The 17,735-nt window shown below is 33.9% G+C and overlaps 1 protein-coding gene across 3 annotated transcripts in view; it reads left to right on the top strand.

The window, feature by feature from the left end:
* Positions 1-17,735, top strand: part of PNPT1 (polyribonucleotide nucleotidyltransferase 1) — a 48,401-nt gene that overhangs the window by 7,882 nt on the left and 22,784 nt on the right. For all 3 annotated transcript variants that reach the window (XM_049651499.1, XM_049651500.1, XM_049651501.1), the window contains 10 exons: positions 608-713; positions 1,533-1,582; positions 2,586-2,649; positions 2,746-2,793; positions 3,682-3,795; positions 10,710-10,896; positions 12,007-12,058; positions 12,423-12,480; positions 14,140-14,236; positions 14,712-14,814. In XM_049651499.1, the coding sequence (XP_049507456.1) occupies positions 608-713; positions 1,533-1,582; positions 2,586-2,649; positions 2,746-2,793; positions 3,682-3,795; positions 10,710-10,896; positions 12,007-12,058; positions 12,423-12,480; positions 14,140-14,236; positions 14,712-14,814 (879 nt within the window). The remainder of the gene's footprint in view (positions 1-607; positions 714-1,532; positions 1,583-2,585; positions 2,650-2,745; positions 2,794-3,681; positions 3,796-10,709; positions 10,897-12,006; positions 12,059-12,422; positions 12,481-14,139; positions 14,237-14,711; positions 14,815-17,735) is intronic.

Below are 17,735 nucleotides of genomic sequence, written 5' to 3'. Positions count from 1 at the left end.
TGTAAACTTTGCGCAGTAAAGGATTTTCCTTAGTTGATACTGAGTCATTAAAAGAATTTAGACTGATTCCTTCATAACCAATTCTCGTATTAGTAGTAAGCATACTTCAGAATGCCCAGGTTGACAACAGTGAAGTGCATTAATACTTTGATGTTGAATAGCAATGAATTCATTGCTTTCATAGGTTTCCCTTCAGTATGAGTCTGCAAGTATGTTTGGTGAAGAGTAAAGAGTTCTAACTTTAGGAGTTTATGGCTTCCTTCTATTATGAAAAGGGGAATGCAGTTTTATTGAACAGAGTTGATATAAAAAAGGGAATGTTTAATTTGAGTAGAATAAGCCACTCTGGGAAGTAGTGAGGCTACATAGTCCTCTCACTGCTAAGTGGAGGGCTTTTTAAAAATCAATTTACTGAAATACTTGTATCAGCTTTCACTTCCCAAAGACATACAAAACACTAAAAGTAAATAAAATATTCTCCATTCTTAATCTGGACCATATTGTTAGCAACCTCAGGAGAGTTAGTATCTGAACAGTGGTTCTTGGGAAATAGTTGCCATAAAAAGGAGTTAAATGAACTTCATTTTTTTTTTCATTACTACTTCAGGTTGACTATAGACAGAAGGCTGCTGCAGCAGGTAGAATTCCCACAAACTATCTTAGAAGAGAGATTGGATCTTCTGATAAAGAAATTCTTACAAGTCGAGTAATAGGTAAGATATTAATAGAGACATTAACTCTCTCTGATATGCTTCTGTTAGCCTTTCTTCTATCTATATTCTACAGTTCCCTTAAATGTTCTTCCATTAAGTTAACACTGCCTGAGGTTATTTACTTTCATGTGGGGTCCATGAAAGAAAAAATTTTGTTTATTCACTACTGAATCCTGGGTACTTGGTATACTACCTGGCACAAAATGAGCATTCAGTAAATACAGGTCGATGAAATGAATGAATCTCTGTTGACAATATAAATTCCGTGGCTCATGCCTCTACTGCTCTAGTATTTTTCATTTTCATATTCAGCATAGTAATTCCTGAAAGCATTATATTCAACTACTGAAATGTGCCTGCAATCTTTCAAATCTTTGACATCTTTAAATATTGTGGGATCATTTGAGTTTATAGCTCTTCTACAATAGAAATTGTTAGTTTGTGTATATGTATATGGATTCTTCAGACACAAAATACCTCGAAAGATTTTCTTTTGGTCTGTTATTGGCCTTAAGTCTCTTTCCTCTGCTTATATATGTAACTGATGCCTTTGGAACAGAAATGAAAAGTTGCTCCCCAATTTTAGACTTGTGTGCTCCAGCCCTGCTAGTTTTTTGTTATTAGGGCATGGTATAGATTAATTGAAGCACTGACATTTATCCATGACCCTCTCAGTAAGTCAGTCCAAGGGGATTTTTTTTTTTTAACATCTGAACAGCTACCTATATTATTTTCCAGCCTGGTGTTTAATAGAGTGAAAAGGTTGAATTATAAAGCAACTTTTGTCAGTACTATTTACTTTTCTTTTTCTTTTGGCAGATCGTTCAATTAGACCTCTCTTTCCAGCTGGCTACTTTTATGATACACAGGTAGATTCTGTTTTACGTTTGTTTCCAGATTAATCAAAAATTATGTAATGAATCTCTATAATACTACTTAGGCTAAATATTAAAGAACAAAATAAGAATTTTTAGTGATGCTATTTTACATTTTTTTTAAAAAACATACTAATAATTTTAAAAATTAATATTAATCTGATGTCAATTTGAATTGATACCAAATTATGAGTAGGAGTTAGCCAACCTAGGAGTGTGGAGGAAGCATTCTGAGCAGATGGGGGGGAAGCACAAAAGCTCTGAGGCAGGAAACAGGGTTTAGAGCAAAAGTTTATAGCAATTAAGGAGGTCGGGGACAGATCAGGCTGGGGCCTGAAAGTCAGATTAGTGTCAGAGGCTAGGACAATCACTACAACTAGTTTTTATTACTTATTTTTATTGGGTCCTCTTCTACTTTATTATAATTTTAATATTTTGTGAATATTATTCTCTCTCAGAATAATGACCCATTAATTTACTTTAATTAACTTTTATTTATTTGACAAAAATAAATATGCCTTTGCAAGGATGCCTCAAGAAGTTTTCTCTCTTTTAAGTTGTTTTCTTAAGTATATGACATAGGTGTATTATTGCAGTGTAATAATAAAGTAATTCACTCATTTGTTTTCTATATGCTTGTTAATAGAAAACAGTATTTTTATGTAATAGAAATAGCTAACATTTACTGAATATTTTCAACATGCCCAGTATTGTAAATGCTTTACAAATAATATTACCTTTAACTTACAGAATATCTTTTAGGGAGGTGCTATTATCTTTCCCTTTTAAATATAAGGAACCTTTTGAGGCTTAAGTAATTTGCCATAGTCAAGCATGTAGTTAAATGATAGCCAGAAATAAGGGTTTAACTATAAAGTCCATATTTTTAACCACATGGTGATCCTTTATTTTAGTTCAAGATGTTAACAAAAATGATAATCCTCCTAAATCAAGTAGATTTTTTTTTAAGTGCTTTAAATTTTTCCCCTTGTACCAGGTACTTTGTAATCTGTTAGCAGTAGATGGTGTTAATGAACCTGATGTTCTAGCAATTAATGGTGGTAAGTTTAAAAATCGAGATTAAAATTATCACCTTTTTTTAAAGGTATGAAATAATTTTATTTCAGCTCTTATTTTTTTTCTTTGTTTTTGTTAAGCTTCTGTAGCCCTCTCATTATCAGATATTCCTTGGAATGGACCTATTGGTAAGTTAGGATTTGAAAATAAGAAACATGTTTTTTACTAGTGAGCATGCTATAGCAAGGGCATAGATTTACTGGCTCTGTAAATCTCATAGGGAGTTTAGTTAGATGACCATCTAAGATTCCTTTTTGAGATATTTTCATCCTTGCCTTGAGTTTTATTTCTGATAGCAATAAGTTACAGTGTTAGAGACTTTTATGTTCCTAGATACTTTGACTTCTTAGTTGCCTCCTCTGTTTAAGGACTTTTTGTGGGGGAATAGGAAATTGTTAGAGTACATAGTCTTTCAGGATAAAACATGTTTAGAACTTAATGACTCTTAAAAGTTGTATTCATGCAATATAAAAAAGACTCATCAAGTAAGTAATTTTTGAATATCCTAAATGCCAGATACTAAGGTAAAAACTGAAGGAATAAAGGCAGACTAGGCACAATTCTTGCTTTCAATGTAAGTAGGGGAAACAATTATTTATAAACAGCATTATAAAAGTATAGTAAAAATGGTAAGAAAATGATAGAAAAGGGTGGGTTTAGTCTTGTGAAGTCAGGTTGTCAAGGAGGGCTTTTCAGAGTACTCACCATTAAAGCTGAACCTTAGTAGGATCAGATGGTAAGCATTTGCCTTGGAGAAAGTACAGTCTAGCCCAAGAAAAGAGCATGAGCATAATCACAGAGGTATGGAAGAAATAGTGTATTTGAGCAATTCAGAGTGCTCCAGTGAGGCCAGAAGGTAAGGTGGGGTAGGATGTTCTGTGGGCCTTAAATACCATGGTAGAAATATGGATTTTATTGTAGTCACAATTAAAGATAGGGATTGAAGCTATCACTGAAATAATGTCTTGAAAACTGAGTTTTTATTGCACAACTGCCTGTATTTTGATATATCTTAGGGGCAGTCCGAATAGGAATGATTGATGGAGAGTGTGTTGTTAATCCAACACGGAAAGAAATGTCTTCCAGTACTTTAAATCTAGTGGTTGCTGGAGCACCTAAAAGTCAAATTGGTAAGTAGTTTACTACATTTGTTCCGGATTTTACTTATAAATTCTGGCTCCTTAAAAATGCATTTGTATACTTCTGTGTATTTGGGTTTTGTCAATTAGCCATAAAGATTTTTGTTCTGTTTTATTGCTGCCCTATTGTGGTAGTGCTCTTGCTACATATCAAACAATACCTAGAATTATAGAATGTTGTACAAGTTTAATTGAAATCTACAAAAATTTTTATTTTCCACAACAGTTCTGGTAATTATTTTTAGACTAAAAAGCTAGTCTAAAAATTGAATTTCTAAATCTGGTAGTAAATTGTTTTATTAGTTTAAGTATGTTAATTTAGCTAATTCATCATTCAAAACCTGTTTAATGTCCTCTGAAAAAGAGGTGACCTATTTCTAGTAGGTAGAAAACTAATGAAGAAATGCACTGACCGTAGGTTACCCTCGCTCCTTGTAACAAAAATGTCATAATTGTATGAATGAAAAGTGGCATAGTTCTGTTGAAGGAGAATTGGCTTCCACAGTCAAAATAACCTGTGCTTGAAACCCAACAGCTGCCACACAGTTAACTGTGTAACCTTGGACAAATTAATTAAGGTCTCATATCAGTGTATTCTGTGTGATATTTGATATCTGGGACTTTCTGACATGGGATCTTCTGATGTGGGAATATTTTGATGAAATGTAAACTACTGAGCTTTTATTACCTTTTTGTACAATTAACATATGAAATACCTCATTTCCAGCTTCTTTTGGAATACTGGTCAGTAATGGAGATGGAATCTGGTACTATATGGTAGATAAAACACATATAATAGGAATTGTATGTTATCTACATATTAGAGATTGTGTTGGTAAAATAAATAACAAGTGGGTCCATGACAGTTATAGTGGCTCTATGAAATCTTAAGAAATCTGGATTCCTTTCAGTTTTCTGCCCTGCTATCCTCAAGGTGTGGCCCTTATTTCATGCTTATGAACTGGCTACTGGAGCTCTGACCAACTTAGCTGATTTGTAGGCAAGAGGAAGGAAAAAGGAGGGGAATAACAAAAAGATGTATGCCAACTGAGTAAGTCACCTTCCCTTTCAAGGAGCTTTCCTAGAGCCCCGACATAGCAGTTTTCACCTACATCACACTAGGCAGAACTGTAACACATGACTGCATCCTTGACTATAGGGGAAGCAAGGAAATGTTTTGGATTCTACCTCCAGAAGGTGAGATTCATACTGTAGGGAACTATTACAGTGTAGAGAGAACATTGCAAAGATTTGGGGAAGCCATGAATAACAGATGACTCTTATATTCTTGAACATCTCAGAAGGGGCCTTGAGCAAAGTGTTGGTTTACTGTCTAAAGTTTACTTGGTCTGAATCTGAAATTTTTTTTTGCTTAGAAATAGTGTTACAAGTGAACAAGTAGTGTTCATTACTTAGTAAATTATTTTTTTATAGGGTTGTTGTGAAGATTAGAGTCAGGATTTGTAAAGTACCTAACATAATATCTAGTACCTAGTAGGCATACCGTTCATACCTGCTGTTATCATTCAGACACAGAAATTAACTTGCTTCAAAATTTATATCATATAAATGGTCATATATATAGTCATATATATAGCCTCTACCTACTTTGGACTTTGAACTCCTCTGATTTTATGTAGATGTTGGAGGAATGAACTGGGGATCTTTATTGCATCTATGGCATGCTGTAGAAACCTCACAGGCAACCTTCTACTTTTTCTTCTTACCTCTTGCTCTCTAGATGGATTGCTCTCTTGCAGTCTAGAGACTGAAGAAACCATCAGAAGGTTATCCTGAGTAACTAGGAGACTGAGAGTATTTCAGAAGCAACCTCTTAAAGGATTGGTTTCAGAAATTACCAGCCTCCATTTTATGTCTTTTGCCATCACTGTCTCCATGAAGATATTCAGCCAGTTCTCCACTTTGATAACGATGCACCAGATATACATTTTACTTCATGTTTCATGTGTTAAAGTTAATATTGGGCCCAAGTCATGGAACTTCTGGGATACAAAAATACAGAAAAGTAATTAATTACTGCTATTCCATTATTTAAAAATTTAGTAATCCAAATCTTTAAAGCATGACCTTATAGGGAAAGAATAATTTCTTTGTGCTTTTAGCTGCCAGATGACTTCAGCAGCCATCATTCTACACATTCTGCTTGTGTTCAACTGGTACACTTAATATCACTGATCTTTCTACATGTGCTAGGATATAATTTAGGAAAAAGTATACCAGTAACAATTTTTAAGAAATTTATATCTAGAATTCATAGTTTTAAACTAATCTCAAAAATCTTCAACTGCTGAAAATGGTTAACAGTTTAGAGTAAGCATTTAGACAAGCTATTTTTGTGTAAATTTTTAGCCTCTATGGCAGGTGCTGTCCAGTAGAACTCTGCAATTAAGTAAATGTTTTATATTTGAATATGTGGCAACTGAGCATTTGAAATGTGGCTAGAATGGCTAAGGAACTGGATTTCAAATTTTATATAATTTTAATTTATTTAAATGCAAATAATTATATGGAACTAATAACTGCCATATTGGACAACACGGGTCTATAGATACAAAACTGTAAGGAATTTTCTTATCAAGTATTTTTTAAAATGAATTGCTTTGAAGTTTAGTGAAAACAAAGTTTGAGGAATATTAATTTTCTTTTTTTTTTTTTGTTAGGGAGCTTCATCTCGTGTTTATTTTACTGAAATTTCACATTGTGCTTGAAATATCCCATCTATTGTTTATCATGTTATTTTTTTTTCAATATGTGAAATTTATTGTCAAATTGGTTTCCATACAACACCCAGTGCTCATCCCAAAAGGTGCCCTCCTCAATACCCATCACCCACTCCCCATCAACCCTCAATTTGTTCTCAGTTTTTAAGAGTCTCTTATGCTTTGGCTCTCTCCCACTCTAACCTCTTTTTTTTTTTTTCCTTCCTCTCCCCCATGGGTTTCTGTTACGTTTCTCAGGATCCACATAAGAGTGAAAACATATGGTATCTGTCTTTCTCTGTATGCCTTATTTCACTTAGCGTAACACTCTCCAGTTCCATCCACGTTGCTACAAAGGGCCATATTTCATTCTTTCTCATTGCCACGTAGTACTCCATTGTGGATATAAACCACAATTTCTTTATCCATTCATCAGTTGATGGACATTTAGGCTCTTTCCATAATTTGGCTATTGTTGAGAGTGCTGCTATAAACATTGGGGTACAAGTGCCCCTATGCATCAGTACTCCTGTATCCCTCGGGTAAATTCCTAGCAGTGCTATTGCTGGGTCATAGGGTAGGTCTATTTTTAATATTTTGAGGAACCTCCACACTGTTTTCCAGAGCGGCTACACCAGTTTGCATTCCCACCAACAGTGCAAGAGGGTTCCCGTTTCTCCACATCCTCTCCAGCATCTATAGTCTCCTGATTTGTTCGTTTTGGCCACTCTGACTGGCGTGAGGTGATATCTGAGTGTGGTTTTGATTTGTATTTCCCTGATGAGGACCGACGTTGAGCATCTTTTCATGTGCCTGTTGGCCATCCGGATATCTTCTTTAGAGAAGTGTCTATTCATGTTTTCTGCCCATTTCTTCACTGGGTTATTTGTTTTTTGGGTGTGGAGTTTGGTGAGCTCTTTATAGATTTTGGATACTAGCCCTTTGTCCAATATGTCATTTGCAAATATCTTTTCCCATTCCGTTGGTTGCCTTTTAGTTTTGTTGGTGGTTTCCTTTGCTGTGCAGAAGCTTTTTATCTTCATAAGGTCCCAGTAGTTCATTTTTGCTTTTAATTCCCTTGCCTTGGGGGATGTGTCAAGTAAGAAATTGCTACGGCTGAGGTCAGAGAGGTCTTTTCCTACTTTCTCCTCTAAGGTTTTGATGGTTTCCTGTCTCACATTCAGGTCCTTTATCCATTTTGAGTTTATTTTTGTGAATGGTGTGAAAGTGGTCTAGTTTCAACCTTCTGCATGTTGCTGTCCAGTTCTCCCAGCACCATTTGTTGAAGAGACTGTCTTTTTTCCATTGGATGTTCTTTCCTGCTTTGTCAAAGACTAGTTGGCCATACGTTTGTGGGTCTAGTTCTGGGGTTTCTATTCTATTCCATTGGTCTATTTGTCTGTTTTTGTGCCATTAATTTTCTTTATTATATTCTTTCATATTGTTTTAAATGAATTTATTGAGGTATAATTTACATTTGTCAAATACATTTTTAAAAATCTTCAGTTCAGGGGCACCTGGCTTGCTCAGTCGGTTAAGCGTCTGACTTTGGCTCAGGTCATAATCTCGTGGTTTGTGGGTTCGAGCCCTATGTTGGGCTCTGTGCTAACAGCCCAGCACCTGGAGTCTGCTTGAGATTCTGTATCAACCTTTCTCTCTGCCCCTTCCCTGCTCATGCTCTGTCTCTCTCTGTCTCTCAAAAATAAATGTTAAAAAAAAAAAACCTTCAGTTCAAATTAATCTGAAAAGTGAGAGAGGATGTCATGGGAATACTGATGAGAAGAAGAATATAACCATTTCAGCGTCATGGTGACAGAAAAGCTGCTTCATATCTCAAGGGAAGTATTGAAACTTTACCTTGCTTTACCCTCCCCCATTTGTAATATAATGTTTTAATATTCCTCTACATTTAGAACCACAACAGGCTGTTACAATTTTTTCTTTTGCTTCAGCCATCAAACATAATTTAGAAAACTCAAGAGGAGAAAGAAAGTGTATTTACCTACATTTTTGCTTAACAGGTACTTTTCTTCCTGGTATTCCATGGTTTCTTTATTGTTTCTGTTTAGAGAACTTCCGTTAGCCATTCTTTTAGGGGAGGGCTGCCAGTGACAAATTTTCTTAGTTCTCCTTCATTTAAGAGTATCAGTTCATTCCTAAATATTCATTCCTTCATTTATTTATTTCATAAATATTTTCACTGGGTATGGGATCCTGGGTTGACAGTTCTTTTCTTTCAGCACCTAAAAAATATTATGCCATTTCCTTCTGGCCTCCATGGTTTCTAATGATAAATCTAATGTTACTTGAATTGCTTTTCCCATACGGGTAAGGTGTTGTTTTTCTCTGGCTGGTTTTAAGATTTTTTTTCTTTGTCTTTGATTTTCAGAAGTTTAATTATGATATGTTTTTCTTTGGGTTACCCTATATAGGGTTTACTCAGCTTCTCGAATCTGTAGGTTTATGTCACTGCCAAATCTGGGGACTTTCCAGCTATTATTTTTCCAGTACTTTTCAGCCTGCCATCTTTAGCCTCTCTTTCCAGATTTCACATGACACAAGTGTTAGGGTTTTTTTGTTTTGTTTTTATTTTTTTTAATTTTATTTTTTATTTTTTAAAATTTACATCCAATTAGCAGATAGTGCAACAATGATTTCAGGAGTAGATTCTTTAGTGCCCCTTACCCATTTAGCCCATTCCCCTCCCACAATCCCTCCAGTAACCCTGTTTCTTCTCCATATTTATGTGTCTCTTCTGTTTTGTCCCCCTCCCTGTTTTTATATTATTTTTGTTTCCTTTCCCTTATGTTCATCTGTTTTGTCTCAAAGTCCTCATATGAGTGAAGTCATATGATTTTTGTCTTTCTATCACTGACTAATTTCACTTAGCATAATATGCTCCAGTTCCATCCACGTAGTTGCAAATGGCAAGATTTCATTCTTTTTGATTGCCGAGCAATACTCCATTGTATATATATACCACATCTTCTTTATCCATTCATCCATCAATGAACATTTGGGCTTCTTCCATACTTTGGCTATTGTTGATAGTGCTGCTATAGACATGAGGGTGCATGTGTCCCTTCGAAACAGCACACCTGTATCCCTTGGATAAATGCCTAGTAGTGCAATTGCTGGGTCGTAGGGTAGTTCTGTTTTTAGTTTTTTGAGGAACCTCCATACTGTTTTCCAGGGTGGCTGCACCAGCTTGTATTCCCAACAAATGTTAGGTTTTTAACGTTTTAGTTTCACAGGTCTCCTTCAACTGACTGATGGAATTCCAACATACAAAGCACATAAGATTTTTTTTCATTCTAGATTATAACTAGAAGCATTACAAGTGACCTTAATGACAACATGATGTAATTAAACATATTAGATGTGATAATTACTATCATATCTTTGCATTACAGGATCTTTGACTTGGTACAAATGGAGAAGTGCCAGGAATGACACACAAGCAGGCCAGAGTCTGTCAGCCTAGCAGAAACCAAAGCCAAACCTGAATAGCAGATTTTAGCCAGATACCATGCTAGAAGCACTGTTTGGGGTTTCTTCTGCTTTACACAGGAGTTTTACTATTACAAAACCATAAACACCCTTTTTATGGTAATAGCTAATGTCCTCTAGTTGGCTTACTTGAAACAGTATCACTTCAAAAGATTTCGCCCCACCTGTGCAAGCAGTAGACATTGTGACAATGACAAAATTAAGTAGGAGGTCACAGCAAATAATTGTTAAACAGGAAACATTTATTGGATATCTACTATGCTGTTGTTTTTAAATTTCATTTTAACTATATATTAAAAGTAAATGCAGCTGTATGCTTTAAAAAGTAGAATTTTATGGTATTTGAATTATAGCTCAGAACTTATTTAAAAAATAAGTATGCATAATTCGTTTCACTTGTTATGAGAAGTCCTTTATTAAATTAAAGAAAAATGTAAACCTAATTTCAGATATTAAGTTTTCTTTATTCATTGCTGTTTACATTTTGGAAGTATGTTGATTTTAAGGGAAGAAATTTAAAAAGTAGATATACTATTAATAAAATTGATCTGTAGTATTTATGTCATGTATACATGTATGTATACATGTCATATACATGCATGTCATGTGTAGCACTGACAATGCTATACTGGTAAAAGGTTCAATGACAATCTTTTTTTTTCCCCCTTTAAATAGTTATGATGGAAGCCTCTGCAGAGAACATTTTACAACAGGACTTTTGCCATGCTATTAAAGTGGGGGTAAAATATACCCAACAAATAATTCAGGGCATCCAGCAGTTGGTAAAAGAAATTGGTGTTACCAAGAGGACACCTCAGAAGTTATTTACCCCTTCACCAGAGATTGTGGAACACACTCATAAGTAAGAATATCTGTACAAAAGAAAATTTGAAATTGTTATCAGAATTAATTTCCTCTCAGAAAAAAACTTCCCATGGAAGCATTGTCCATGCATTACTAACATGGTACCCTTCTATTTTAAAAGTGAGTGCCAGGGGCACCTGAGTGCCTTAGTCAGTTGAGTGTCTAACTCTTGATTTCAGCTCAGGTCATGATTCTCAGGGTTGTGGGATTGAACCCTATGTCAGGCTCCATGCTTTGCTTAAGATTCTCTCTCTCCCTCCCTCTGCCCCTCTCCCCAACTTGTGTACTCTTACCCACCCACCCCCCCAAAATTAAGAGTGCCATAAGTATCAGTCATTCATGCCTTAAAAAGGATAAACCCACTTCCCTCTTCAAGGGCCTAAGCTTGAATCCCAAATGCAAGGCGGAGGGAATTTATTGGTTAAGATTCATATAATCCACATAACTCTGTGTCAGAAAGTAAAAAGAAAGTATAGGATATCTATCCAAGGAAACTGCTGAGGTTCTTGAAAAGAAATCAAGTTTGAAAAAAAAAAAAAAGTATGACCACCTCTTTATGCCCAGTGCTTACAGCAGTGCCGGTACATAGGCAAGCACTCAGTAAATATAAATGAAATCACCAGAAAAAGTATTTCATTTTACTTCAAATAAATTGAAAAAGTTAATATTTCCATTAGTATCAATCTCATAGCCATCAGTGAGAGAGTAAAGAGATGTAAACTGTCCCCAACAAAACAGTTGCCTGCAATAACAGCCAACGTAGACAGAATAGAAAAAAAGCAAGAAGTTAAAAGAGAGTGTTTTGGGAGAGAGACTTTGTGTGTAAGAAAAAATCTAAGTTGAAATAAATTGAACAATTAAGAAAAAGGGAGGGCATAGCACCATATGTGAGTGATTTCCCTGACAGGTGGGGAGAAAGAAATTTGTGTATCATAAACAGTAAACAGATGAGCTATGTTAAAAAATAATAAATATATATTTTTAAATTCTCTATGAAATGCTTATTAAGTATTTTAGCTTACTATTAAATATTTGTTTTGTTTATAATAGACACTGCCTCATGTTTGTAAGTATTTTTATTCTGACATTTATTTTGTGCTTCAAATAGACTCGCCATGGAAAGACTCTACGCGGTTTTTACTGATTATGAACATGATAAAGTAGGTGTACCCGAAATTTGTCTTATTGTTCTGGGAATTCTTTTTTGTCATAATTCACATAATCTTATTTATGAATGTTAGTCCTATTTTTATTAAAAATCTCTAAACAGCTAAGTAAATAGAAGCATAGCAATTTGCTTCTCCATTCTCCTTTTGTTGATTAATGCAAATTTTAGGGAAGTGTGCAGATATATTTGACTGAATTAAACAGCTAATAGCTCTTGTAAATCAATAACCAGCTCTAATCTTTTGAAGAATATCAGTAGAAAAATCTGAGTACTATTGCATTGTGTTAATTGTATAATAATGTAAAAATAGAAATGGTAAATATTGCCATGTATACTGAATTTCATCTTTCTTTTAGATTTCCAGAGATGAAGCTATTAACAAGATAAGATTAGATACAGAGGAACAACTAAAAGGTAAATTTTGTTTTTTTTAATTTAAGAAAATATTTAAAGGAAATAGGTTTTTTAAATTTCAATTTACTCTAAGACTTCAAAGAATCAGTTATTCTCATTGTTCCTTAGTTTTATGTTCAGGATACCTAAACTTACCTTAAACTTACTTTAAACTTAGGATAATGCTGCATCCCAAGGGTACTGTTAAATTAACTTCTGTGAATGTGGTCAGCACTGTACCTGATACAGAGTGATCACCAGTAAATGTTGAATGTGAAATACTCCCAATCTCTTCTGGATCAAGTTCTTAACCTCTATGATAGGAAATTTTGTATCCTGTCATTTGAACATCTGAAAAATATTCTTTAAAATTCTTGACTTTTTAGTCTGTGAAATTATAATACTGATAATATCTGGTTTATAGGGATTAAATAGGTAAATCATTTGCATTTGTGCCTGCCACATACCAACTGTCCGAAAAATGTTAACTGACACTGTTATTAATATGTAGGATTGTAAAATTTAGATTTTAGAGAATTTAGCTCTCCAGAAATTATTAAGCAAAGGATCTTATTATATTAATATCAATCACAAACTGAATGTATACCAAGAATGACATATACTTATTAATTTTTCGGTTAAGAGATAAATGTCCTCTCTCCTATCTTATTTTTAAGATTATAACTCTGCTGTTAGTATTGATACTAAGGCCATTGCCTGTAATTGCCATTGAAAATGTATAGTCTTTTCTCATTACGTTTCATCCTATGTGTTAAAAATGAGCTGTATAACACCTGTTGCCTTATTTAAACAGAAAAGTGATTTTGTGTTAATATTATATGTAGTAGAATATCTTGAGGACATTTTGAGTTCATAGGATAATATTTTAAATATTTAATTACCAATTATTTTCTTTTCCAAGTGCAAGTCAGAGCATAAAAGTTCATACTAAAGTGTATAAAATTATTCTTGCCTGATGAAGGTACAGTTTTTAATATATCTCTCTGTGTCCATTTCTTAGTTCTGGTTAAAGTTATAATTAAGAAACCAAATGCCTTAAAGAACAGTGTCACAGCTGTGTCAGTCACTATGTGATCTCAGGCAATTTACTTCTTTAAGCTGATTTTTCTTTAGAATGGTGATAATAATAGAATATACCTCATAAGTTGTTTCAAAGACTGAAGACTTTAATATATATATATAACATATATATATATATAGTACATGGATCATGAAAGAATTTGATAAATGTTAACTAAAAAGATTTGTAACTATAGATTTGTAACATAAAGAAAATTATTTCTCTTTGCAGACTAAAATACAAGTTCCTAAGGTAAAACAGTGAAGGTGATTAGTCTTAAAGAGTGTCATTCAGACCTTTTCATAATATGGCTGGATTTGTTATTAATGTAATACAATAGAGAGCTAATTACAAAGCACTGTTTTCTTGTAGAAAGCAGACTGAGTTCTCAATAACAATACATTTGAGGTATAATACTTGTGTCTCTCCTGCTTCAGAATATTTGATTCATCTACTTTGTTTGCCTGGGGACAAAATGTTCAGCTTCACCTCCCCCTTGGTTTACTCCCACAGTTATCTGATTTGATACTATGAATTGAAGAGAAATCTTATCTTCCAAAAGGAGAAAACCTCTGTTTTGATTTGTATTTCTTCTACAGAAAAGTTTCCAGAGGCTGATACATATGAAATAATAGAATCCTTCAATGTTGTTGCAAAGGAGGTTTTTAGAAGTATTATCTTGAATGAATACAAAAGGTAAATATATCTTTTTTTTTTTTAATTTATTTTATTTTTATTTTGAGTGAGACAGAGAACATGAGCGGGGAAGGGGGCAGAGAGAGAGGGAGAGAGAAAATCCCAAGCAGGTTCCACACTATCAGCACAGAGCCCGACACAGGGCTCGAACTCGGTCAACCATGAGATCATGACCTTAAGCCAAGCTCAATAGGATGCTTAACTGACTGAGCCACCCAGGTGCCCCAATATATCTTTTTTTGATGGAACTGAATGAAATATGTGCTGTCTCTATAAGGTGCTTTGAAAGTGACAACTTGTTCAAGGAACTGTTCTTTTTTTTTTTCTTTTTTTTTCTTTTTTTTAAAGTTCTTAAAGTTCCATAGGTGATATGACACAATTGGGATTGAGAACTTTCTGGTAGGAATAAAGAGATAATAGGTGATATTTATGATTTTGAACACTGCTTTACATACTTATTCCTTTATTACTGTAGGTGTGATGGTCGAGATTTGACTTCACTTAGGAATTTAAATTGTGAGGTAGATATGTTTAAAATTCTTCATGGATCAGCATTATTTCAGAGGGGACAAACACAGGTAATACATGTGAAAAGCTGTAATTATTTGCTAACTCAGGATTGCTTAATTAGATCTAATAGAAGTACATTATGTAGACACTATAGATTTTAATCTTATGGAATGTGTTAATACCTGATTTTTTAAAAATATTTTTAATGGCTTTTGAGGTATAATTGCCATCTACAAAACTGCACATATTTAAAGTGTATGTTTAATAGGTTTTCAGGTGTATACAACTGAGAAACTGTCCCCAAAGTTAAGATAATGAACATATCACCCCTGCAAAGTTTCCTCCTGCCTCTCTATAATCCCTTCTTCCTGCTCCCCTCCCTTTCCTCGGGCAACTGTTGATGTGCTTTTGTCTCTGTAAATTGGTTTGCATTTTCTAGAATTACCTGGTATCTCTATCATATTTTTCTTTTAATTTTCATGCACAGAATGGAATCACCCATGCTCTTCAGTTATGGCATATTGTCATTTTTGGTCTATTCAAGGCCCTCATTTGTTTTCTCTATTTAGCTTATACCTCAGTCCTATTCTTTTCCTTTACTTAGGCACCCATTGTCTTATATTTAACATATAGGTGTATCCATTGTTTTGTGTATGGTATTTGCTTTATACTCCCTCCCTCTTCTTATATTAATCACTACTTTAATTTTGCCAGTTTAATTGGTACAAACTGTGGTATGTCCTTGCTTTCATTTGTATTTCCCTATGAGTCTAAGCATCTCTTTATATAAATAGCCTATCAGTGTGGTCACTGCATAAATCATACCATGGAGGGCTGCACACCCTCCAGGACATTCTTTTCACTTAGATAGTGGTCCCTGAACTTAAGCAACGTGCTTGTCCTGGTTCAGGTTTGCTCTTTTGTGAATTATCTGGTCATATCCTTTGGCCAATTTTTTTTCTTTTTTCTTTTTTTTTACTGTGGTTTATTTTTTTCTTCCTATTTTCTAATGATTTCTTATATTAATCCTTTTTAGTAACCAGAATTTGTATATATCCTCTCCCTCTTTGTCATAAGCCTTTTAGCTTTGTGAAGAGTGAACCTGAAATCTTTAGTTTTGATGTAGATAATCCTTCCCCTTTTTTATTTTGTGATTTGTGTTTTTAAAGTCTTATTTAAGAAATCTTTCCTTACCCTCCTAGTCACAAAATTGTGCACCTAATTTTTCTGTTAACTTTCTGGTTGTAGCTATCAAATTTAGACCATTAATCTATCTTGGAGTTTACTCTTACATACCGTGTGAGGTGGAAACCTCCAGAGTGAACCAATTTTACAACTTATTTACTAATAATTCATTTTTCCTGTTGACTTATAATGTTGATATATTCTGAGCTTATAAGTATATTTTTGAACTATATTCTGTTCTGTGAATTTCCTTGGCCAGTGTCAAACTGTTTTAGTTATTATGGTTTAAAGTTTGTCTTAATATATGAGGAGCAAATGCTCCCTTTTTTGTTTTATTTTTTTTTTAATGTTTATTTTTGAGAGAGAGAGTGGGGGAGGGGCAGAGAGAGAGGGAGACACAGAATCAGAAGCATGCTCCAGGCTCTCAGCTGTCAGCGTAGAGCCCAAAACAGGGCTCGAACCCATGAACCACGAGATCATGACCTGACCTGAGGTCAGATGCTTAGCCTACTGAGCCACCCAGGCACCCAGCAAATCCTCCCTTTTTATTCTCCTCTGCCCTTCAAAATTGTTTTAGCTATTCTGGTGCATTTGTTCGTTCATTTGAATTTCAGTGTTAAATTACATTCTCGGGGGGAAAAAAAAGGTCCTTAGATTTGAATTGGTATTGTGCTAAATTTATAAATTAACTTGACAGAGAAATGATATTTTTACAATTTAAATCACAGTCTTTACAATAAATAGCCTCACTCTTGATTCAGGTTTTCTTTTATGCCTTTTAATAAAAGTTTAAAAATAACTCAATTAAGATATCCTGCATACTTTTGTTAGCAATTTTGACAGTCTCAGCCTTTTAACTGGAGTGTTTAGTCCATTGATGTTTGGTTTTAATTACTGATTTGATTGAATTTAGCCTGTCATTTTATTATTTATTTCTGATTGCCCCCTCTTTTTTTCTATTCTTCCTTCTTTTTGGATTAACTGCTTATTTTTTTAGAATTCCATTTTAATATGTCTCTTTGCTTTTTAGCTATATCTTTACATTATTAGTGGTGACTATTGAGAATATGGTATATATCATTAACTTTTCATTTTAGAGTTAATTTTGTACTATTTCACACATTATGCTGTAGTTGTCTCATGAGTAACATCTACATGTTATAAAGCCCACAAGGCAATATTACAACTTGAATTTTAAACAATCATGTATTTTAAGAAGGTAAGTGGCAAAGATAGTCTTTTATATTGACCTACATATATAATTTCTGATGCTTCGTATTTCTTCCTGAAGATCCAAGTTTCCATCTAGTATTGTTTACCTTCAATCTGACAAGACTTCCTTTGCTATTGTCCTATGGGTCTTCTGACAACAAATTCTTATATTTCATTTATCTGAAGATATCTTTATTTTGCCTTCACATACAAAGAATGTTTTTGCAAGGTATAGATTCTAAGTTGATGCTTTTTTTCTTTTAGCACTTAAAAAATGTTCCACTGTTTATTTTTTCTCCTAATAAAAAGTCAAGATGCATTCAAATCATTGTTCCAATTGTCTTCGTCTTGGTGCTTTCCAGATTTTCTTTTTGTCTTGGTTTTCAACAATATAACTATAAAAAGTGTAGTTTTTTTTGTATTTATATACTAAGGGTTTCCTGAGCTTGAACCTGTAAATCTGTATTGTTAATGAAACTTCAAATACTTTTCTACCTTATTCTCTCTTATCTCTCCTTATGGGATTGTAAGTATATATGTTAGTGCTTTTGAAATAGTCCCACACCCCTTCTTTGTTCTTTAGATTTGGCAA

The sequence above is a fragment of the Panthera uncia genome (genome assembly GCF_023721935.1).
Source record: "Panthera uncia isolate 11264 chromosome A3 unlocalized genomic scaffold, Puncia_PCG_1.0 HiC_scaffold_11, whole genome shotgun sequence".
Classification (NCBI taxonomy): Eukaryota; Metazoa; Chordata; class Mammalia; order Carnivora; family Felidae; genus Panthera; species Panthera uncia.
This window is presented reverse-complemented; position numbering and strand designations above follow the sequence as displayed.